We start from the raw sequence: 25769 nt of genomic DNA, 5'->3' as shown, positions 1-25769 counted from the left end.
CTGATTTATAAAAAAATATACAGTCATGGCCAAACATATTGGCACCCCTGCATTTCTGTCAGATAATGCACCACTTCACCCAGAAAAATAGGATTTTTCCTACAGCTTACCTGTAAAATTATTTTCTTGGAGTACATCACGGGACACAGAGCCCTAAATCATAACATTTGGGTTATATAGCAACTTTTAAGCGAAGGACACTGGTAACCAAACAGAAAGGATGTCCCCCCTATATAATCCCTCCCACACAGGAAGTGCCTCAGTTTTGTAGCAAACAATAAAGACCCCATAGAAGAGGGGAGGGACCTCTGCATCCCGTGATGTACTCCCAAGAAAAGGATTTTACAATTAAGCTGTAGGAAAAATCCTATTTTCTTTATCGTACATCACGGGAAACTGACCTCTAAATCATAACATATAGGATGTCCTAAAGCAATGCATCTGAGGGGAGGGGGGAGACCAGAAAATACCGCCATCTGATTACCAAAAGGATCACACCGTTGCCTTCAGAACACTGCAGCCAAATGCAGATTCCTCCTGGGACCTAACATCCACTCGATAGAAACGAGTGAATGTATGCACCGACGACCAGGTCGCGGCCTTGCAAATCTGAGCCATAGAGGCGTGATGGCGATGTGCCCAGGAGGCACCTACTCCTCTGGTAGAATGTGCCTTTACAGGAAAAGGTGGAACCTTCCCTACTAACTCATACGCCTGGGTAATAACCTGGCAAATCCAAATAAGAAATCGTAGGCTTAGATAATGCCAACCCTTTCTTGGGCCCTTCTGGTAGCCCAAACAAGCTCTAGGTCTTACAAATACGAGATGATTTTTCTAAGTAAAACTTAAGTGCACGCATTATTTACATCAAGAGAATGCAAAAAACTTTTCCCCCTCTGAGTGAGGATCTGGAAAACAGGGAGGTAGTATAATGTCCTGATTCAAATAAAAGGCTGATGCCACCTTGGGTAAAAAACCTGGGTGTGGACATAAATTCACTCTATCTTCATGACAAATCAAGAATGGCTCTTTACAAGAAAGAGCTGCTAGTTCTGATACCCTTCTAGCTGAAGTTATTGCAATCAGAAAGATCAGTTTTCTGGTCAAAGATCCAGGGGAACCTGCCCCAGAGGTTCAAAAGGCTGTTTTGGTAAAACTGCCAACACCCAATTTATGTCCCAAGGACGCAATGGTGGCTTCACAGGTGGAAATAAATGTAACATTCCCTGGATGAAGGTCTGAACCAACAAATTGGAAATGACCGGTTCTTGGAAGAAAACCGATAAGGCTGAAATTTGCGCTTTAATAGTGCTCAAGGGTAATTTCATATCTATCCCTGCTTGAAGGAAGCTAGACTGTACAGCAGGGTGGAATATCAGACCTTAAGAGAGTAGGTCCAGATGCAGTGGAAGAAGTCAAGGCCTCGTCACTGCCAACCCTTGGATTTGTGCATACCAAACCCTCCTTGGCCATGCAGGAGCTACCAGAATTACTGGTTTCCCCTCTAGCTGGATCCTGCGCAGTAAATGCGTTATCAGCTGTACCGGGGAAAGGCATAAATCAGGGAATACTCCTCCCAAGGAGTCACCAAAGCATCCACTTCGACTGCGAGTGGATCCCTGGTCCTGGACACAAATCTCTTCAACTTGTTGTTGAACCTGGATGCCAACAGATCCATGTCTGGGACCCCCCAGCGAACGCAGATTGATTGAAAAATCTTGGGATGTAGGGATCATTCCCCTGGAAACATCTGTTGACGGCTCAAAAAATCTGCCTGCCAGTTCTCTATTCCTGGAATAAAACACTGTCAGGCTTGGCACAAACTCCTCTGCCTGGGACAGGATGATATCCACCTCTTTCTGGGCTGACTGACTCCTTGTGCCTCCTTGATGGTTGCCATAAGCCATGCCGTGGCATTGTCGGATTGCACCCCGAAGGGACCCCGAAGTCTGGGTGTACAGTATTTCAAAGCCTGACTGCTCGGATTTCCAAAATGTTGATGGGGAGACGTCTCTCTACCCAAGACCATTTTCCCTGAAGAGTGGCTTCCTCCAGAACCGCTCCCCAGCCGGAGAGACTGGCCTCTGTAGTCACCATTTTCCAGGTCACTGGAAGAAAGGATTTCCCGTTTTCCAGATAACTGATCAGCAACTACCAATTCAGACTCTGATGTACTCTTGGTACCAGAGGCACGGACCAGTCCAGAGACTGAACCCTTCCGGTCCATGTAGACAGAATGTTGTTCTGTAAGGGTCTGGCATGGAATTGAGCATAGGAAATTCCCTTGAATGCAGACACCATCTTTCCTAGTAACATCATGCAAAGACATATAGAAGGACATCTCCGCCTTACTACGGACCGAACCAGATCCTTTAGGTCCGAGACCTGCTGGCAAGAATATCTTTGCCTGTACGGTGTCCACAAGAAGACCCAGGTATTCCAGACACTGGACCAGCAGTAATGCTGACTTTACTAAGTTCAGTATCCAACCCAGACATTCTAGAAATTGTACTGTGTGGAAGAAATTTTGGCTTAGAGCCGAAGCCGTTCGATCTTATTAGTAATAGATCGTCCAGATATCCTATTACAGATATTCCTCCCAATACTGGAGCTATGATCTTTGTGAACACTCTTGGAGCTGTTGCTAACCTGAAGGGTAGGCCACAAACTGAAAATTACGGTTTCCTATTGCAAAGCATAGAAACCTTTGATGGGTTTGGAATTTAGGCACGTGAAGATATACATCCTTGATGACTATGAATGCTAGAAATTCCTCTCCCTGAAGGGAGGGTATGACTGAACGAATTGACTCCATATGGAAGGTACGAACGTTCAGAAACATCTTTGAGATCCAATCCCAGAAAGAGAGACCTTTTCAGGGAACCCAGATGGTTGAGGCCGTCGCCCCCATCTGGAATTAGAAGAACTGGTAGTATGAGTCCTTGGAATCCTAAAACAATTCTTGCTCTTCCTTTTCACAGGTAGCAATGTACTCTCCACCCAAACCCCCCCCCCCCCGATATATATTTTGGATATACCTATCCAGATCATCACAAACAAAACAAAAACAAACATTCCCTGGAAAGGGAAGCCAGCCAGTAACTTTTACTCTTCAAAGGATCAGAACAACTCGTGACATTAGGCTTATGGAGTCCATAATAGCATCCACTGCGAAACAAAGTGTGAGGTAGATCTGACAGATGTTCCACAGACTCTCCTTGGGAAAGAAGGAGAACTGTCTTGGTCACTCGCTTCATGCGATCTTCTAAAGACTGACAAACTCCTATGGTCGCTACTGCTGATTGTATCGCAGATCCTGCGATCGCAAAGGAGCTTTTAAAAAAAGATGGGCATTAGCCACAGGACAGGTTAAACTCTTGTTAACCAAAGAAATGGCAGCATCCACAGTGGGTATATACCATTTCTTAGTAAACTTTTTCCTCCATAGGATACAAAAAAACATTTTTTTTAGAAGGAACAAAAAAAAAGCCTAACAGGATGGTTCAAATTATTATACATTTCTTATTCCAAGAGCAGATATATGGGAAATGTCCAAAGACTATGAGGAGGGCTCAATGAGCCTAGAGAGGAAAAAGAGACTTCAGCCGCTAAGGAAGAAAATTTGTGTCCATACTGGACCATTTTAGTAAGAGACTGAACCAACAATCTCTGGGTTTGAGAGGCTGACAGACTCCTCTGACCCCGACTCCCCAGAAGTGGAAACCTCAGCTTGACCTTCTATAGGTTCATCATCAGCTACTTCTTCCACTCCTCTGCCCAATCCCGAACTGAATTCAGGGGGTGGCTCAGGTGAGGGAGATCTATCACGTTTCTTCCCTCTTTGTGATGCTGCAATTATGTCAGCAATCTTACCCTCAACGCTGGCTAATGCCGATGCCAAATTGTCCTTAGTGACGTAGGTTGCGGCAGAAGCACCTGGGGTAGCTACTATGGCTGACAACCGTAATGGCTCAGATTGGCTAGCCGCCTCTGGCTGCTCAGGGGAGTAGACACATAGAAAGCTAGGCTAGGACCTTTAAGGCCTGACGGTGGAATTACAGTGCGCCTTCCAACTGTGCCCCCCCCCCCCCCCGCAGCCCTCTTTGGGGCAGACATTGCTTTATAGCAAGACAGACTTGAGGTACTAACTTAAGTGTACCCAAGGCTTGTGCCAAGCTTATACAGCTTATGACACATAGCACTGATTATCCCAAGATACAGGAGCTGTTTGTGCCAGTAATCATACACCCACAGTGACTTACGCAACCCAGCTGCTGCTGCTGCTCTGTGTCCCCTTCAGCCTCAGCAGAGGCTAGCACATTAGAAACAGTACCTTCTAAATTGTGCCCATTTATGCTGTACTGCGCAGCATGCTATGTTGCGTCCACATGCACGCCAATTGCGTTGAAACATGCCCTCCATGCGGCGTGCGACTGTACTTAAAAACGAAGATTCTCGCATACAAAAAAGCCTTCACCACAGACACGCTATCAAGGGAGGAGATGAACATAAGGGCGCTTATGCGCCAAGGTGAAAACAGCCACCACATGGGGTGAGAGCAGCTTTGGTTGAATTTTGTTTGTCACAGCTCATGCCATTCAGGTGATCAGCCCAGGGCAAGAAAACAGTGTGAAAACAATAGGCAAAGAAATAATGTTTAAACAAACTTTTCATCATCCCACAACTGCACAAGCTTATGAAATCACCATTGATATAAATAGCACATTTTACTCCCTGAGAAAAAGCCAGAGTTTCATGCACACATTGGTTTGCCACAAATTCTACCTTTCAGGTAATCAGCACAGGTGAAAACAGTGTGTCAGAAAAACAAGCACAGACAAGATGTATTTTGCCTATGCCTTAACATCCTTAGTCTCATGCAGAGACTCACATGGCACTCAGTCTCTGTTATCCTTTTAAAGGGAACAGTGCAAAAAATATTTACAATCTGCAATTATGCCAGCAATTTTTACATTCAAAGTTTTCTGTATGTGTAAATATTTTAAATTGGACTCACTAGTCCTGCTGCAGGATTCTATATGAAACAGGAATCCAATCTTCACCCATCACTGCAAGCTTTGTCTTGGAGACCTTCAAGGACTGGCTCCCCTTGTTTTAGAGGGGCCACGGCCTTGGACCTGTAGAGCACCCTGCACGAAGCGCCTTTGGGGTTTGGTATTCCAAAGGTCTGGATCCCAGGGTCCAGCCCCTAAACAGGACAGCATTACAGGCAAAACCTTGTATCTGCTACCCGAGGCACAGGTACCATCTTTTTAGTCTATTGACTGTTTAGGATGGATCTGATAGCTAACCCCTTAGATTCAGTGATCTTTGATCGGGTTTTGTAGCATAATCTTTTTTTTTCTTCTTTAAAACATAAAAAATATGTGGAGCGACTCTCCACAGTGACCTTCCCCTTTAGACACTGGCGAAAAAACGGGAGGAACTTCCTGTGTGGGAGGGGTTATATAGGGGGGGGGGCATCCTTTCTGATGGTTACCAGTGTCCTTCACCTGAAGGTGGCTGTATAACCCATTTTATGATTTAGGGCTCTGTGTCCCGTGATGTACGATAAAGAAATTGTTGCAATTACACATGTTTAGGCATTCTCATGTTTATTTATTTTGTTTGTATTGGTATGACACAAAAAAGAGGAGAAAGTGGAGAAATAAAAAGCCAAATCTGACACTTTCCACGCAAAACTCCAAAAATGGACTGGACAAAATTATTGGCACCTTCTTAAAATTGTAAGAAATAATTGCATTCCAAGTGTGTGATGCTCCTGTAATTTGTATTTAACTCACTTGCATTAATAAACAGGTCCTGAAAATATAGCAATCACACGTTAACCAGTTAAAATGGTGAAAAACTGACTCAACCTTTCTGTTGTGTGTCTCTATGTGCCACATGGAGAATGGAGAAAAGAAAGAGCAGCAAAGAATTGTCTGAGGATTTGAAAACAAAAATTATGGAAAAGTATGGACAATCTCAAGGTTATAAATCCATCTCCAGAGATCTTAATGTTCAACAATGTCAAGAAGTTTAAAGCCCATAGCATGGCAGGAAGCTAATCTGAGAGAAAAAATGATCAAAGAGTTTGCCAAAACTTACCTGAGGAAGCCAAAATCCTTTTGGGGGAATGTGCTGTGGACAGACGAAACAAAATTACATATTTTTGGTAAAGCCCATCATTCTACTGTTTTCAGAAAAAGAAATGAGGCCTATAAAGAAAATTCCCTACAATCAAACCCCTAGGGCCACATGCAACCCACAGGACACTCCTGGTGTAGTGCAAGGGCGTGCCTGATTGGATAGATAGTGTGTTTTCCTATTGTATAGTTTTGGTAAATCTAAAGGAGATTGTACAATCAGATTGTATAGTGTATGGACACATTTATACACCTAAAATTACCTAGTTGCACTTTCAGTGTCATTATTCGTTAACCTGTTGCCGACTGCCCGTCACAGATTTACTGCGGCAAGGTGGCTTGGCTGCGTGAATCTACATATCTTTATGTCGGTCGCACATGAGGCTAGGGGGCGTGCGCATGTGCCCGCTGTTTTTTTTCTGATTCAGTTAAGAACCGATCAGTCGTCAGGTCCAGGCCAATGATTTTTGGCCTGGACCTGGTGATCGGTTCTGACCAATTGCAGAGTTTAGGGTACCGCCATACATACCCTAATAAAGATTTAACCCCTTGATCACCCTAGTTAACCCCTTTATTTCCCTATTACAGTGTCACTATTATAATGTACAGATCTTTTTCTGATCACTGTATTAGTGTCTCAGGTGACATCAGTTAACGTTAGTTAGCGTCAATACAGGATAGCGTCAAATTGCCCGCCGCATATTTAGCAATACATTTTAACCCAGTGTTAGCAGGATCAGCCCCACCCCTTCCCAGCACCTCCGTTTAGCCCCTCTGCCCACCCAAGAAGTGCAGAATCAGCAGATTACTGTCACTTCCAATACACAGCACACTAAACTGCAGCGTTAGTTAGATTCACTAGATCTCTGCTAGCACTAGCAGTTACAATTTTTGGTTCAAACAGTTCTTGACAACCACGTGATTTTTTACCTGTGAGTTACACTAGGTACCTATAAATTTATTGGCCAAAATGACCAAACAGGGGTATACTGGTGAAGAGGCCTACACGATGCTGAGCATGACAGATGAGAGCGATGGGGAGTCCTCACTGTCAGAATCAGGCTCAGTATACGAACCTGTAGAGAGCAGCGGCACCCTGACAGACAGCTCTGACTACGGAGTAGTGGTCCCTGCTGTCAGGCGTACTCGACCCCGTTCTTCTGTTGCTGAGGTGCAACAACCACAGGGTTCTCGTATGCAGCAGAGTGTCATTACTAGTGCCGCTCAACCTTCAGGTGAACTGGCAAGCACCAGCGGCCTAGTACATCCTGGTCATAGTCAAACCAATACTGCAGTAACACTTGGTGATGTGGCGAGTCCCATAAGTGCAGTTCAAGCTGGTGCGGTGGCTAGCACAAGTAGTGTTCTGCAGCCACAAATAATTTGAAGGCATATCCTATGTACTTCCCTCATTCACTGGCCAACCCAGAATTCAGGTGGAAACAGCGGATTTTACTCCCCTTTTTTTATGAGCTGTTTTTCACAGATGATCAGTACAGATCTATTGTGGACCAAAGCAATTTATATGCCTATCAATTCATCGCCACAAATCCAAATTTGACCCTTGCCAGAGACTATGCATAGAAACGCATTACTATTTATGAATTTAAAACCTTTCTGGGCCTATCCCTCCTCATGGGCATTACTAAAAAGAGTGAGTTGAGGTCATATTGGTCCACTAACCCAATTCATCATATGCCCGTGTTTTCTACTGCCATGGGAAGAATTAGATACGAGCAAATCTTGCGGTTCATGCACTTCAGTGACATTAAACTCTGTCGTCCTCGGGGTGACCGGCTCCACAAAATTCAGCCCCTTGTAAATCACTTCAACCAGAAGTTTTCAGCCTTGCATACACCCCAACAAGCTGTCTGTGTTGAGTCCCTGATTACATTTCCTGGCCGCCTTGCTTTCAAACAGTTTTGCCCAGCAAGCGTGCCAGATATGGGGTCAAGATGTATAAGCTCTGTGACAGGACAACAGGCTATACATGTTGTTTCCCGATTTACGAGGGAAAATATAGCAATGTGGAGCCCCACAACAGCCCAGACTACATGGGGAGCAGTGGCAAGTTTGTTTGGGACTTGGTGTCACCCTTGAAAAGCACCCCAAGCATGCCACTTTTTAGACCCCTTTTTGATTTTGGAATTGAGGCATGTGGCATCCCCCCTCCCCAACGGCTTGTAGATTTCTGATTTAGGATGGAGGGGGGGGGGGGTGAGCGCCTGCTTGAATGGTAATAAATTGCTTGCAGTGAAGTAGAGGGACACACTGAATGTTTTCGTTCTGTCTTCCATTCACAGTGATATAACAGTTCAAATTGCAAAGCCGACTTGTGTTGTTGAGAAGCCTCTCTTTGTCCACGAATACAACCTTAACATGGGAGGGATGAATTTCAACGACCAGATGATGGCGCCTTACTTAATTGCCTGTAAGGCCAGACTTTGGTACAAATAAGTGTCTGCGTACTTATTCTAATTGGCTCTGCTGAACGGAGGTGGATCCTTCCTAAAATTCCAGGAAGAGATCATCACAGCCCTTCTGTATCCAGAAGGTGCTGTGGCCCAAATTCACAATCCAGATGCAGTGAGCCAGCTGCATTAGAGGCATTTCCAGATGACCTCCCTGGTATCCCTACCCAAAGAGCACCCCAACGAAGATGTCGTGTCTGTAGAAAACGTGGATATATTGGCGTGACACATACTATTTTTGTCCCTTCTGTCCTGGTCAACCTGGTCTCTGCATCGGGGACTGTTTCCATCGCTACCACACACTAGTAGGCTAATAGTATAGGGTACTTTCACAAAGGGGCTCAAAAGATGTTAGATGGCTTTTGCATTTTTAGAGACTATAGCCTGGAACAATTTTTTTACAGTTAAAAAAAAAGTGTAAAAAAATAAAATAAAAAACAAAATTAAAAAATTAAAAAGCCAAAAATAGTTGTCGTTTTATTGAGTTAATTTTATGTTCCTACTCTACTTTTCTACTTTTACTGTACTTTATATAATATACTGTTATACTGTAAAGTTTTATTGTTACCGTTTTTCATTATTAACCATAGTTTTCTTTGCAGATACCACCATTCTGCTGTACTTTATGCTATTATAATGTAATGTTTTATTGTTGCTGTGATTTTCATTGGCAACCATAGTTTTCTTTGCAGATACCACCATTCTACTGTTTTACTGCACTGCATACTATTATATTGTAATGTTTTATTGTGTGTTTTTTGTTAACCATTGTTTGCTTTGCAGGTACGCCCATCAGCTGCAGAACTGATTTGTTTATTCTGACAGCAACAGCGTTTGCTCTCAGTATATACGTAAATCAATGATTGCAGCGCTGTAGGAGGTGATTTCACCACCACAGTTTATAATAAAAAAGAGTATATATAGTGAAGCATAGGGGATGGGGGTGGTCATAGAGGGGGCATCTCCCCTATGCTTCACCATATATTTTTAACACTTTTCTCTGCAGAGATTTCTTCATCCACATCGATCTATACGAATGGAGGAATCAGTCCATGGGCTGAAAGAAAAGAAAAAGAACATTGCATGTATGCCCATCATTAGAAGTGGGTGGATGCTGGGAGGTTTAATGGTGGGCATGCCACACATAGTTACATAGTTACATAGTTAGTGAGGTTGAAAAAAGACATCAGTCCATCCAGTTCAACCTATGATGTGTGTGTGTGTGTTTGCTTTTAGCCGTACATTGTATACCCCTGTATGTTGTGGTCTTTAAGGTGTCCATCTAACAGTTTTTTGAAACTATCAATGCTCCCTGCTGATACGACTGCTTGTGGAAGAGAATTCCACATCCTTACCGCTCTTACAGTGAAGAACCCCTTACGCACTTTAAGGTTAAACCGCCTTTCCTCTAGTTTTAGTGAGTGGCCACGTGTCTTATTGTATCTCCTTTCTCTGAATAGTTTGTTCCTTATGCTCGGGTCGCCAGTACAGTATTTGTACATTGATATCATATCCCCCCTCAATCGTCTCTTCTCCAGAGAGAATAAGTTCAAGGCTTGTAGTCTTTCTTCATAGCTGATGTCCTCTATCCCCCTAATTATTTTTGTTGCCCTTCTCTGGACTTTCTCCAGTTCCAGCACATCCTTTCTGAGGACCGGTGCCCAGAACTGGACAGCATACTCCAGATGTGGCCGGACCAGAGTCTTGTAGAGCGGGAGAATAATCTCTTTATTTCTGGAGTGAATCCCCTTTTTTATATACATCCCAGTATTCTGTTGGCTTTGCTTGCGGCGGCCTGGCATTGCATGCCACTGCCAAGCCTGTTGTCTACCAGTACCCCTAAGTCCTTTTCCATCCTAGACTCACCCAGAGGTTCCCCCCCCTAGCGAGTAGCTTGCTTTCTGGTTTCTGGCCCCCAAGTGCATTACTTTACATTTTTCAACATTAAATCTCATCTGCCATGTAGTTGCCCACTCCGTTATTTTGTTCAGGTCCGCTTGCAAGGTTTCCACATCCTGCATAGAAGATATTGGCATGCCTAATTTAGTATCATCTGCAAATACTGAGATTGTACTCGATATCCCCTCCTCCAGATCATTTATGAATAAATTAAACAGGATTGGTCCCAGGACAGAACCCTGGGGGACCCCACTTTCCACACACTTTCTGGTATCTTTTACAGCCAGCGGTCAGCTATGTAAAAGCAATTAGCCACTAGACTGCTTTTACAAGCAGCGGGAGGGGACCCCCCCCCCCCCTTTCCCGCCAGCTTCACAATTTTCTCGGGCTCTCCTGTCCCACCGGGTAACCCAAGACTGCAGCCGGTGGTTCAGTCAGCTGACCATGGAGTTGATTAGAGACCAGAATGGCTCCAATCATCTCTATGGCCCAAGATACCGGAAGCTACGAGCATTTCATGACTTCGGTTTTGCCATTGGGAAAGCATCTTATCACACTTATCTTGATGTGGTCAGATGCTTTAAGGTTAGAGGAAAGATCTAGAGTCTAATAGAATTAAAAAAAAGAGTACCTGTCACTACTTATTGCTATCTTAAGGGATATTTAAATTACCTGTGATAACAATAAAAATTATTTAAAAAAAAATGAAAAGGGAAGGTGTCAAAATAAAATAAAAAGCAAAATAAATAATAATAATAATAAAAAAAGAATTCAAGCACCCCTGCGAACGCAAGCATCGTTTTGGTGGTGTCATATGTAGACAGCAATTGCAGCATGCATGTGAGGGATCGCCAAAAATGTCACGTCGAGGGCAGCAATTCTTGCAGTAGACCTCCTCTGTAAATCTAAAGTGGTAACCTGTGAAGGCTTTTAAAAATGTACGTAGTTTGTTGCCGCTGCATGGGTGTGCGCAATTTTAAAGCATGTCATGTTTGGTATCTATGTACTTGGCATAAGATCCATCTTTTATAGTTTACCAAACAATTGGGCAATATATAGTGAATTTGTGCATACAATTTAAATAAAAGACATTTTTTTTTTTCACAAAAATTGCGTTTGGAAAATCTCTGCGCAAATACCGTATGACAAAAAACACCCACCATTTTGTTCTGTAGGGCCTCTGCTTTAAAACAATTTATAATGCTTGGGGGTTCAAAGTAATTTTCTAGTAAAATAAAATAATTTTTTTGTGTAAACAAAAAGTGGCAGAAAAGGGGGTAAAACCTTCCGGTCAAGAAGTGGTTAAAAGCACACCAAACACAGAAGCAAACACACATTTTGCCACATGAAAAAACAGGTGACAAATGCAATAAAAAAAACGCACAAGTCACACCGCACCAAAATATCCCACATCGTGCTTGTGTTGTCATTACATGTGAAAGGTGCCCCAAAAGTGGTAAAAGCCACTAAAACTGCGGTAACGAACCATACTCCGCTCCAAAACTTCTGAAACTTCTCTGGGGTGATTGTTGTGTGTAGGGCAGCCCATTTAAGTGAATGGGCTGCCCTATGCATGATGACTGAAAATGATTAAAAGCACCCAAAACAAACACATGCAGGAATGTGAGTTTTTGCTACGTGGAGATGTGAATGAGGCCTGACAAATAAGTGTCTCTGTCTACTCCCTCCTATGTACTTGTATAAAGAAGACCATACACTATTAAATATTACTGTACAATCTTTGTACATTTTCCTTTGGATTTACCAGAACTATGGGATAGGCGACACACCTAAACAATCCATTCAATTTGTATCAAATCAGACAGGCCCTTGTACTACATAGCTGATGAGAGATCTAAAGGAGATTGTACAAATCAGATTGTATAGCAGGTGGTATTGTAATGAGGGAGGTGTTGTCCACAGTGGGAAACACACCCTATCACACCCTCTTCTGTGATGCAACAAGATGAACTAACAGGACGTGAAAGTTGATACAAGCTACAGAAATTGATGGAATCTGAAAATCCTTTTAAAAATACAAATATACTGACTAGATTTTAAACCTCCAGTGGATAAGGTAAGTGAGAGAAAAGCTTATTGGAATAGCTGGCCCAGATGATATTGGAAAACGCTTTAATTTAATATGAAAACTGAAATTCTGCCCGAAAAAGGTGAACCTATTCTTTAACCACTTGCCTACTGAGCACAGTACCTCTCTTCCTGCCCTGTTCCTTAACCTCTTCCTGTCCTGACCAATTTTCAGCTTTCAGTGCTGTCACAATTTAAAAATGACATTTATGAGGTCATGCAACACTGTAACCAAATTCAATTTTTATAATTTTTTCACACAAATCGAGCTCTCTTTCGCTGGTATTTAGGCAACAGTGCTAAACAAAAGAAAAAAACAAAATTTTAGAGAAAAAAAACACCAATTTTTCACAGTTTCTGTTAATAAATTTTGGAAACAGGTAATTTTTCTCCTTTACTGATGTGCGCTGATGATGCTGCACTGATGGGCACTAATAGGCAGCACTGACGGAACTGACCCACACTGTGCTAGAGTGCTTCTGTCAGTATACCAGTATAGATATTAGATATTAGAGCTGCATAACATACAAGACTAGCCGACAAATAGCTTGTATGAGACCTGGAACTTTTATTGAACAAACTCACACAGAATATATATCCCACAGGAGGACATCGTCCCTCCTGATTATATTACCCTAACAATACAAACTGTACGCAGGAATATAATTACCATATCTAAACATTAAGTTAATTAAACTAGCCACCTGGGATCTCATTCCATGTTAGACTTGCCGGCATCACTTGTACAATACACATTATTACAAGTGTAAATACATCCCCTAGCAGACAATAGGTGAGTTAATTAGCACAATTACCAATACAAACAGTGATCTCCCCCTCTAGCAACTACTAGCTGATAATGATATAATTAACGTGCTAATTAACTCAGCACTTAAACCAGCCTGGGTGACCAGACTTCGGCAACAAGGCTAAAACAAAGTATATTACACATTATCCTGCGTATAAACACAGAACACCTTATTAAAGAGACAATAGCAGGAGACCCCAATAGCAGACTGTCCAGCTCCTACATTGGGGTACGTGTAACAGAGATCAATGTGACCAGCTCTTTCAATGAACATGTATGGTTCAGAATCTAACAAACCAGGAATAGTCTTCATATATTTCTTGAGGGATATTGTTGATAAATATTACTGTCCCATTTGAAGTAATCCAAACTATATTCTCAGTGTCCATTAGGTAGTTGTCCATCATTTTCTCAGTCACCCCATGCCCCAATAGACACAGGGTGACTTATACATAAGAAGGGCCTGGAGAGCCAAAACAGGGGTTTTCAGACCTCTCTAAGTCCTCCACCCAAAGTGACTCCCATCACATCTGTCTCTTTTGGAAGGAGACTAACACAGAAGGAGACCCTAGACGGGTTGACTTCAAAATTAGTCCGTAGGTTCAGTTCCCCCAATGCCCGTACCCACACCATAGCGCAAACAAATTGTCTCTAACAGAGCATTACTTACCCAGCCAACCTCTGCCTCTCTCATAGAATATACCCACTCCTCGAGTCCTTTCAACCACTGGAGAGAAGACAGGGTGGCTGGGCTCACTCTGTCATGCTGTTGGGGATCTGGCCCAACTGCCCAGCATCCCTGGGGTATACAAGTGGAGACCGTAGTCCCATCCACTACCACAGGAAATCCATCTTTTGTTAGTTGAGGGCAGAGTGAACTCACATAGGTAGTCAACATGATTTCCATTCTTGGCCACAGGGATTAAGTAGTTGTCAATCATTTTCTCGGCCACCCTGTGCCCCTAATAGACACATGTTGACTTAAACATAAGAAGGGCCTGGAAAGCCAAAACAGGGGTTTCCTGACCTCTATAAGGTAAGCTGGATTCCACAAGTCCCACACCCAAAGTGACTCCTGTCACAGGCAGCACTTATGGGCATTGATGAGGAGGCACTGATGGGTCTGCACTAATATGCAGCATTAATGGACACTGACAGGAGGCACTGATAGGCAGCACTGATGGGCACTGATAGGCGGCACTGATGGGCACTGATAGGAGACACTGATTGGAAGCACCGATGGGCACTGATTGGCAGCATTGATTGGCAGCACTAATGGGCACTAAATGGCAGCAGGTGGGCACAGGTTGGCACCAACAGGCAACACTGATGGGCACTCTTGGGGCTGCACTGATATTCAGGACACTGATGATCAGTGCCCTGAATATCAGTGCAGATGTCCCCATTCCCACTAGCCTGTTACAGTCCCTCTCCTCTACTCATGCTGTGACAGCGTGAGAAAAGGAAGGACGATAACCAGCAAGTGTGTTTGCATCGCGATCAACTGTAGACTAGACAGAGCTGATTACGTGGTGAGGTGCCGCCATCATTAGCTCTTTACCCTGATCAGTGATGCACTGTATGCTAGGGACACAGCTAACCACCAATCCCTGCATGCCCCCCCCCCCCCGAGGGCACATATGTACGGACAGAGTGGGAGGGTGTCATACAGTATGATGTCCTCCCAGAACTATAGCGGTCCCGCTTGGCCGTCACTATACGGCGTACGGGAACCATTTAAAGAGCAACGTGCAAAGTATTGGAACCCGCAGCTACCTAACTAACTCACACTAAACCACAGAAAAGTGAAATGTGCTTCATTGATTTGTGGATGCACACAATAACCTTGCCTATCACTGCTATAGTAAACAAACTGTTTTAAATTTGGGGGAAAATTACCAAATAGTTTTTTTTTTTTAATAATGTACTGTAAAAGAAATAGGGGATACATTAATCCGCCAAGCACTTACTTTCATGGTCAACTTTTCAAAATGCTGGCAGCAAGGTACCATGGGATTTGTAGTCTTTAGAAATTGAAGATAAACAGAAGAGGAGCATGCAGGGAAACCAGGAAAGTGTGAAACAGAACTATGGGTAACAATACACAAAACATTTCTAAATAAAGTTTTCATTTGAGGTCCCTGAGGTAAATTGTCTCTCTGCACTGACTTGTTAACAATGAGACAAAAAAACGAGATGTTTCTATAACAGTTTTTATTAAGATACTGCAGAAGTAGGCCTGCCTTCTCGTGACCAGACAGTTTTGCTTTGCCATACCCTATCCAGAAACAAATATGAGAGTTCCAAAGACTTGGACATATTAACCGTAATCTGATTTATTATAATCAAAACTTGAGCAGCCAGAGCTTGGAGCAGCTGTGCATGGCAACCAATCAGCTTCTATATTTCATTTTCAAAGTGCAAAAAAAACCCTGACAGGACCCTGGCACCCTTGTTAAAATGAAATAAAGCTTATTTAGCTGTTAAGGTCTTTGAGCTATTTCAGGTTCCCCTGATCTGTATCCTGGCAGACTCTCTGTCGCTAAGCAGATCAGCTCGTTGCACATTGAGCTAGGATTGGTTAGGGAGAATCGGAGGAAAAAACAGGAACCAATTAGGATTTTCACCTACCTATATAATGTCTGTCTCCTGAGGTGATCTTCAATCAAGACCAACTGTCCCGCCAACCTTGCCCTTAGTCACGGCTACCCTTTGTTGGGGGTTAGGTCGCCCACTATTGTGGGTGAACAGTGTAATTCTACATCTACAGACATCCAGGTTCTAAGACTAACCTATCTAGCCCTGTAAAAGCCCTGAAGAAAATCGCTATACATCCTGTTTTTGAAGCCGATTCTGTCCAGTCTCCAGCACAGCGGCGGAAGCTCTGCAGCCACCAATGGCTGGGAAATGAATGGGAAGTGAGGTCACCCATAGAGTTACTATGGGGCTTCCATTGTCGGCTGCCTCCTCTGCACCTGTTTACACACTGGAACCGCCACAGATTGTGGGACCAGAACGGAGCAGCTTCAGAAAAGGTATGTATACTGATATCTTCTTTACAGGGTTAGAAAAGTTAGTCTTTGATTGTGGATGTCTGTAGATAGAGAGAGATTTTAGTGTTAGGGTGGACTTATCCTTTAATCGACTGTTACATTCAGTTCGAGTAATGGTGACTGAGCTTTAGGTTAGCCATTTGTTCAAAATATTATTGGTCTGTTTATAGTAATTTAAAATAGCTTAAGAGCCCGTTCAGACAGGGGCGGCGCTACTTGCCGGGGCGACCTGTGAAGTCGCGGAGCACAGCGTGCACCGCGACCTCGCCGCGACAAGCACGGACTTCATATCATTGAAGTCAATGCAGGTTGCCTCCAGGTCGCCCCAAAGTAGTAGAGGACCCTTTTTCTAAGCCGGAGCGACTTGTGTCGCTCCTATTAGAACGGGTCCTGTGCTAATCAATGGCAGGCGACCCACCACGACTTGTCAGGCGACCAAGTCGCCTGACAAGTCGCGCTAGTGTGAATGGGGACTAAGGGAAGTTTATTAAAAACATTTACTTAGAAGCTTTGAACCCCACACAAAGAAATTTGTGTTTGCTGTTTAATTTAAATAACACCTTTTATTTCAGAAGATTCATTGGGAAAAGGGTGTTTATGGGATCTGCAATCCCGTGTGACTCCTGTGTGCATGAGCGAGAATGAAATCATAGCCCAGCCTACCAAGCAGCTGAAAAGTCAGAACCTAAAAGGAAAACTCCAAAAAGATGGCAGCATCTGTGACTAACTGAAATGCTGATAGAGCAGTGCTGGAGGAGATCACTAGGCAGGAAAGTCTACCATAATGTGCGAATATGCTGTGCTTACCAACATAGTATGGCTAAAAGCTTCTGGGGCCCAAGTTAAAAAAAAATGTGGAGGTTTACCAACTTCAATACCAGGCACTTTCACCCCCTTCCTGCCCAGGCCAATCGCACTTTGATTGACAATAGCGTGGTCATGCAATACTGTGCCAAAATTAAATTTTTATAATTTTTTTGAGACAGAGTTTTCTTTTGGTGGTATATAATTACCAATGGGTTTTTTTATTTTTTGCCAAAAAACGAAAGAAAGACTGAAAATTTTGAAAAAAACAAAAAAAGAAAAGTTTTTCTTAGTTTCCGTTACAACATTTGTAAATACTGTAAGTAATTTTTCTCATTCACTGATGTGCGCTGATGAGGCTGCACTAATGGGCACTGATAGGTTGTACTTATGGGCACGGATGAGACAGCACTGAAGGCCACTGATGAGGAGGCACCAATATGCAGCACTAATGGGCACCGATAGGCGGCACTGATTGTCAACAAGGACAGGCTGCACCGGTTGACGCTGAAAGGCAGCACTGACTGGTATCGCTGATGGGCACTAATTGGCATCACTGCTGGTCACAGTTGGGGCTGCACTGAAAATCGGTGCCCTCATTATCAGTACAGGTCTTCCCTGTGAGAAAATGCCTCTGATCGGTTCTCCTCTCCTCACATGCTGTCAGTGTGTGGAAAGGAAAGCTGATAACCGGGATTTCCTTGTTTACATGTGATCAGCTGTGATTGGACACAGCTGATCACATGGGTAAAAGAGCCTTGTCATTGGCTCTTTACCGAGATCGGCTGCTGATCACCACACTGTGCAACCCCCCGCGGGCACACAATCATGACAAGAGTAGGGTGACTTTTTAGGACATCGTCCCAGAACGAAAGAGCCACCTTGCGCCCATCATTTTACTATATGACGGGCGGGAGGTGGTTAATTTCGGCTTTAACTAAACAAAAGGAAGATGGTTGGTTTCCATGTACAGCTGCCGCAGATTCCGCCTATACCAGTTTTAAAGAAATTCCCTGAGAGTGTTTCTCATGATTAAAATGTCAACTAAACAATATGTACATATATTATCTACCTTTCTTCATGGTGCTCTGGATGAGGTTCCAACAAAGAATCAGGCCCATCAGACTCTGATGGTTGGTCTCTGGACTGATCCTCACATAGGCGTTCCAAAGCCAGCTAAATGAAAAAAAAGTAGAACATGCATTGCTAGGAGAACTCACCAAGCATGACATTAGATAATCATGTGAGACGTGTAGCCTCATACATTGTAACATCACAATTTTGCTGACTACAGTGTCAATTTTATATAAAAAAAGTCTAATTGTTCTCTAAGGTCCATACACACTATGCGGGTATAGTATTGTGTATATGGGATTGTATGGTTGGGTTTTCTTTACCGTTTTTTGTTTTTTATTTGTTGAGCCAGATGGACTTGTGTCTTTTTTCAACCTAACTATGTAAACTATCTACCGGTATTTGTTATATTGAATGCATTGCCATGCATATTACATGTTACATTAGGGTTTCGTTTACACTTGCTTTAAAACATAACTTCGGACACGCTTTTTTAAATCTCTGAACGCCAGTCAAAGCACCTGTCACTAATTAAAATGGTTAGCTTAGAGTCCAGTTTACACCTTGTGCTTGCTTTGCATCAAAATTGATACACCATGTCACTTTAGTGGAACTTCAAAGCGTCTTCAAAGGCTCCAGAGAAGTTTATGACAAAGCACGCTTGAAGCGCCTGCAGCTTTTGAGAGGCTTTACTTCAGCTTTAGCTTTGCTTTGTTTTGGAGGTATTGCAGGTATGAGATATCAACACACACACACCTGCCAAGATTCACTAAAGCTTAAAAAAATCACCACCAAAGCATCATCGAAGCACCACAGAAGCATTGCAGAAGTATCAAAAAAGCATGTTTAAGTGGTAGGCTCTTTAATGTGTGTTGAAGTCGAAGCAAGTGTAAATGAGCCCTAAAGCTTCAAAAAAGCACCACTGAAGCATCATCGAAGCACCACCAAAGTATCACAGAAGCATCAGAAAGACATCAAAAAACATGTTGAAGTCACCCCTGTAACCCAGCCAGTGTCATTAGAGCAGCGACAGTATTATTAATAATCCCTCTTTTTAGTATCGATTGCAAAAGTTGCGTCAGTTAGTGTCCCTCCCAGCCAGTGTCAGTTAGCGTCAGGCCCTGATTGTCTGTGTGACAGAACCGACCCACGCTGTGCTGGAGTTCTTCCATCAGTATACTGCTTCCTCCAGTCTTGAGCATAGATATCAGATATTATAGCCGCATAACATACGAGACTAGCCGACAACTTTCTTTGAATGAGATCTGGAACTGTTTATTTAACAAACTCAAAAAAGAATATATTAGGGATTGACCAATTATCGGCAAAGCTGATTATTGGAGGGCCGATTTTTACTTCCCCATATATCGGTATCTGCCCCGGAACTTGCCGATATTACCGATATTGCGCGGAGCACACGTGACGTCATTGCGTGTGTTGCTTGACGTGTCTCTGTGCGCTGGGCCTATAATTATACATGTTCTACCTTCTTAGGCCGCCTCCCTCGCCTTGGACAGCCTCGGACAATGTGCATTCATAGTGCACTGGGCTATGCATCCGCAATTCTGTATCGCCACGGACCGGCAGCAAGCAGCCACCCAGCCACCCACTGCAGTTCGGTACCAGCCAGTCAGCCAGGCACCCACAGCAGCCCTGTGACAGCCAGACACCCACAGGCCCTGGCCTCAACCACCCACAGCCCCTGTGCCAGCCAGCCACCCACCACAGGGTGCCAGCCAGCCAGCCACAGCAGGGTGCCAGCCAGCCACCCACCCCAAAACAGGATAACACCAAGCCAGCCACCCACCACAGGTTGCCTGCCAGCCACAGCAGGGTGCCAGAAGCCAGCAAGCCAGCCCCCCACAACAGGGTGCCAACCAGCAGCCACAGCAGGGTGCCAGCCAGCCACCCACCCAACAACAGGGTGCCAGCCAGCCACCCATCCACCCCACAACAGGGTTCAAGCAAGCCAGCCACCCACAACAGGGTGCCAGCAAGCCAACCATCCACAACAGGGTGCCAGCAAGTCAGCCAACCACAACAGGGTGCCAGCAAGTCAGCCAACCACAACAGGGTGCCAGCAAGCCAGACACCCACAACAGGGTGACACCAAGCCAGACACCCACCCCACAACATGGTTCCAGCAAGCTAGCCACCCACAACAGGGTGACACCAAGCTAGCCAGCAGCCACAGCAGGGTGACAGCCAACCACCCACCCCACAACAGGGTGCCAGCAAGCCAGCCACCCACAACATGATGACATCAAGCCAACCACCCACAACAGGGTGACACCAAGCCAGCCATCCACAAGAGGGAGACACCAAGCCAGTCATCCACAACAGGGTTCCAGCCACCCACAACAGGGTGCCAGCCAGCCAGCAGCCACAGCAGGGTGTCAGGCAGCCACCCACCCCACAACAGGGTGACAGCAGCCAGCCACCCAACAACAGGGTTCCAGCAAGCCAGCCACCCACAACAGGGTGCCAGCCAGCCACCCACAACAGGGTGCCAGCCAGCCACCTACCCCACAACAGGGTGCCAGCAGGCCAGCCAACAACAACAGGGTGCCAGCAAGCCAGACACCCACAACAGGGTGACACCAAGCCAGACACCCACCCCACAACAGGGTTCCAGCAAGCTAGCACCCCCACAACAGGGTGACACCAAGCTAGCCAGCAGCCACAGCAGGGTGACAGCCAGCCAGCAGCCACAGCAGGGTGACAGCCAGCCACCCACAACAGGGTGCCAGCAGCCATCCACCAATCCACCCCACAACAGGGTTCCAGCAAGCCAGCCACCCACAACAGGGTGCCAGCAAGCCAGCCACCCACAACAGGGTGACAGCCAACCAGCAGCCACAGCAGGGTGACAGCCAGCCACCCACAGCAGGTTGCCAGCAGCCAGACACCCACCCACCCCATAACAGGGTGCCAGCAAGCCAGCCACCCACAACAGGGTGACACCAAGCCAGCCAGCCCCAACAGGGTGACACCAAGCCAGCCACCCACAACAGGGTGCCAGCCAGCCAGCCAGCAGCCACAGCAGGGTGCCAGACAGCCACCCACCCCACAACAGGGTTCCAGCTAGCCAGCCACCCACAACAGGATGACAGCCAGCCACCCACAGCAGGGTGCCAGCAGCCAGCTATTTTTTTTAACCTTATATTGTCTCTTTCAAATTGCAATGGAGATGGATGCAGACAGACCATCTCCAGGAAAACCAGCAGTGTGCAACAGATGCACAAACAATGTAAGTATGGGATCAGTAACTGCAAAAAAAACAAAATACATCAAATCTTTGGGCCCATCTAAGAGTTCATCATGTTGAATTTCATCATGCAGCACAGAAACAAAATGAATCACAATCACAATGTGAAATACCTCCTCCACTATCCCGGGCAACAATAAGAGATATGTTTCAGAAAAAAAGCAGGTGGATAAATTCAGATGGAAGATCCCAACTGCTGGACAGAGTAATCACAGAGATGATGGTCACTGATAACCAGACATTTACAATGGTGCCTGACTCTGGATTTAATTGGTTGATGTCCATTAGTTGAGCCAAGGTACACACTGAAGAGTGAGAAGTATTATCGAACCGAAATGCTGGGAAAGATTCACCAAAATGTTGTTGAGAATGTAAAGGCTATGCTGCAATCAGAGAATGCTGGCAACTCACTCTCATTCACGACTGACTGCTGGTCAGGACAAACAGAGTCACTAATGAATCTTACATGCCACTTCATTGACAGCGGATGGACAAAAAAGCAATTGGTGTTGAATACAAAAGTGATGCAAGTATCCCACACTGAGTACAGTAGAGAAATGCTTCTAGGCATGCTTGAAGACTGGGGAATCAACAAAGACTGAGCAATGCTTGTGCTCCTTCAAGACAGCGGAGCAAACATGCGGAAAGGAATGAGGCTTGCTGATGTGTCAGACCTCAGTCATGGCACACAACACCCTCCCAACTTCTAAATGATGGTCTGTCAAGCCAGAGAGCTTTGATCGATATATATTTTTTGAGAAGCATGAAGAGATTAAAAATGTTGTGCTGGCAAGTCTTTTGGATCCTCGATACAAGAACCATGCTTTCTCTTCGGAGGATGTATTGGCCACGGCAAAACAATGGCTGACAGAAGATATTCAACAGGAGGTGCAGGAGGTTCCTGCCAAAAAGTCAAGTCCAGAACCGCATTTGCTGCAAAAACAGAAAAATGTCCAAAAAGAAGACAATGAACAGAAGAGAATCTTCTTCATCGTGGTCGAATTGATGGCATGTTCAGTGTTTTATTGGGGCTTCATGTGGAGGATTCTTCTGAATCTGCAATAATGAGCCTGGATGATAAACTTCATCTCTATTTGAAGGAACCAGTAATTGACAGAAGAAGTGGTAATCCTCTTCAGTGGTGGAAAGACAATGAGGCACACTACAAAAGACTTGCCTCTCATGCTAGAAGATACCTCTCTGCTCCTCTTTCCTCTCCTGTACCAAGTGAGCGTGTTAATGAAGTGGCAGCAATATATGAAAAAAACAGAAACCGTTTAACAGGTGAACATGCTGAAATGTAGGGCTGGGCGGCCTAAAAAAAAAAATCTTCGATTTTTAAAGAAAAATTCGAGTTTCGATTCGATTTTTTTTTCCAATGCACTTAAAGCGGTTGTAAACCCTATAATAAAAAAAAAAAAACCTGCAAGACAAAGGCATAATGAGCTAGTATGCATTGCATACTAGCCCATTATGTGTAACTTACCTTAAAACGAAGCCCCGACACGGACCCCCGGACATCGCTGCGGGCGCTGCCATGATCCCTCGTCGTCTCTTCCGGGTTCGGGATGCGCGCTGATTGGCCGGAAGAGACGGCTCCGGCGCGATGATTGGCCGGAGCCGCGATGACGTCACTCCCGCGCATGCGCGCGGGAGTGATTTTTCCGGCAAGCTCCCGGCAACTTAATTGAAGGTCCCCCGGACCTTCAGAGCGCATGCGCCGCTCACGCGAGCGGCTGCATGCACTGTAAATATCTCCTAAACCGTGCCGGTTTAGGAGATATTATTTGTACCTACAGGTAAGCCTTATTATAGGCTTACCTGTAGGTAAAAGTGTCAAAAAGCGGGATACTACCGCTTTAAAAAATGACTGCAGACATCAGATATAGTGTCAAAAGTGCAACTTTATTGCTATTTTAACTCCTCAAGAGTTAAAATGCGAAGAATTTTTTGACTGTGTTGTTCTTTTAATAGACTACTAGACATTAGAGAGTAAAAGAAGACGCGGGGGCGTCGCGCTGAGCGGGGAGGGAGGAGAGCTCACTGTGTTGAGGGAGGACTGAGGAAGGAGAAGCGCTGTATATGTGTGTCTGACTCTGACGGACCACCGCCGCGCCTGGATGTTGTGACGTCAGCTGCGGGCGGTGCGTGTGCGATGCGGGAACAGGCTGCAAATTCGCAGCCTTCCCGCATCGCATAAGTGTGAACCGGACCTTATGCGATGCGGGAAGGCTGCGAACTCGCAGTCTGTTCCCGCATGGCACACGCACCCCCGGCAGTTCACACTGCCATATGCGATACGCTGGGGGTGTCAATGTAATCTTAACGACACCCCCAGTTTGATCGCATATCGCAGTGCGATAGTGCAGTTCGCACAGGATCGGATCGCACAAGTGTGAACCGCTGTGCGATCCGATCCTGATGCGGCTTCCAAAAAGGGTCCTGTGCGAGTTTGCTGCGGGTGCGGGTGCGAATTTAGCCATACAAAGTGTATGGCTAAACTCGCACCGCACAGCCGATCACATGTAATGAAGGAGCAGTGCGCTCCGACATTACATGCGAACCCGGCACTCGCAGTAGTGTGAACCGGGGCTGAAACGTTTTTTTTTTTTATTATAAAACTTGACCTTTTTTTGGTTTGAAACGGTTTTTTTTTTTGTTTAACTCGAGTTTTTTTTTTTTTTTTGAGTTCTACTGCTTTTTACTTAGTATGTTTGTTTGTTTTTTTTAAAATGCTGCAGTAAGAAGAATTCAGACTTTATTACATGTTTTATATTCAATGTCCATGTCTCATTACAAGTTAACTTGGTGTTTTCAGCTTTAGGAAGATGCAAAGTGTGTTCATATCACTGGGAATATTGGTTCCAAAATGGGATTACCACTTCAGTTTTAGCGGACCTAGATAGTTTTCCCTCATTTCCACCATCCCTGGTTGTCCACATTGTATGCCACTTCATATGCTGTTCTCCATACTAGCCACATACTAGCCACCGAACTCCCCACTGCCGCGCCTGGATGTGACGTCAGCTGCGGGGCGGGCGGTGCGTCTGTACAGGCCGGGGCTGCGACGCGCTGTGATAGGTACAGACAGTCTCCCCGGCCTGGATGTGACGTCAGCTGCGGGGCAGGCGGTGCGTCTGTACAGGCCGGGGCTGCGGCGCGCTGTGATCATCACAGCGTGCCGCAGCCCCGGCCTGTACAGACGCACCGCCCGCCCCGCAGCTGACGTCACATCCATGCCAGGGAGACTACCTATCACAGCGCACAGCCCGCCCCGCAGCTGACGTCACATCCAGGCGCGGCGGTGGGGAGTTCGGTGGCTAGTATTGTACAAAAAACTCGAGTTTAACAAAAAAAAATCGTTTCCAACCAAAAAAAAAAAAAAATCGATAAATCGATTTATCGTCCAGCCCTACTGAAATGTTATGCTTTCTGCACTATAATATTGTTATACTTAACTGGGAGTATTGAAAAGTGTAGTAGTACTAGTGTCTACTCCAATCCACTGTCTAGCTTTTGTCTAGATTTATTTCTAGCAGTATTGCACTGACTGCAGTAGTGATTTAAAATCATTGCAGTGAGTGAGTGCACTACTGCAGCAGTTCATGCACCATTCACAATCACATGATGTGAAACTGATGTCCCTGCAAGTGAAAGCTGTGCGGTTTTCCCATCAGTTTTCATGCAGGTAAGGTGTGAACAATGAGCCTTTAATGTTAAAAATGTTAATAAACAAACATGAACCTGTCCAGTACAATTTGTGTCAAAAATTGTCTTTATTTTTCAAAACTTTAAATGTACAAAATATCGGCCCATATCGGCTGATAACGATACTTTGCGACCAAAATATCGATATCGGCCCTGAAAAAAACATATCGGTCTATCCCTAGAATATACAGTGCCTTGCAAAAGTATTCACCCCCTTGACTTTTTACCTATTTTGTTACATTACAGCCTTAAATTCAATGTTTTGTTAATCTGAATTTTATGTGATGGACCAGAACACAATTGTCTAAGTTGGTGTAGTGAAATGAGAAAAATAAATACATAAAACTATTTTTTAGTAATAGAAAACAGAAAATTGGCATGTGTGTATGTACCCCCCCCCCCCCCTATTTGTTATGAAGCCCATAAAAAGCTCTGGTGCAACCAATT

General features: G+C 44.8%; 1 protein-coding gene across 2 annotated transcripts in view; it reads right to left on the bottom strand.

Moving 5' to 3' along the window:
• The window catches only part of UBXN2B (UBX domain protein 2B), an 85886-nt gene that overhangs the window by 22438 nt on the left and 37679 nt on the right, over positions 1-25769 (bottom strand). The window contains exons 2-3 of one of the 2 annotated variants that reach the window (XM_082259326.1): positions 18345-18448; positions 6112-6144 (exon numbers count right to left, since the gene is read on the bottom strand). In XM_082259326.1, the coding sequence (XP_082115452.1) occupies positions 6112-6144; positions 18345-18448 (137 nt within the window). The remainder of the gene's footprint in view (positions 1-6111; positions 6145-18344; positions 18449-25769) is intronic. The other variant, XM_082259327.1, reaches the window with a different exon arrangement.

The sequence above is a fragment of the Pelophylax lessonae genome (genome assembly GCF_965119305.1).
Source record: "Pelophylax lessonae genome assembly, chromosome: 5".
NCBI classification, from domain to species: domain Eukaryota; kingdom Metazoa; phylum Chordata; class Amphibia; order Anura; family Ranidae; genus Pelophylax; species Pelophylax lessonae.
This window is presented reverse-complemented; position numbering and strand designations above follow the sequence as displayed.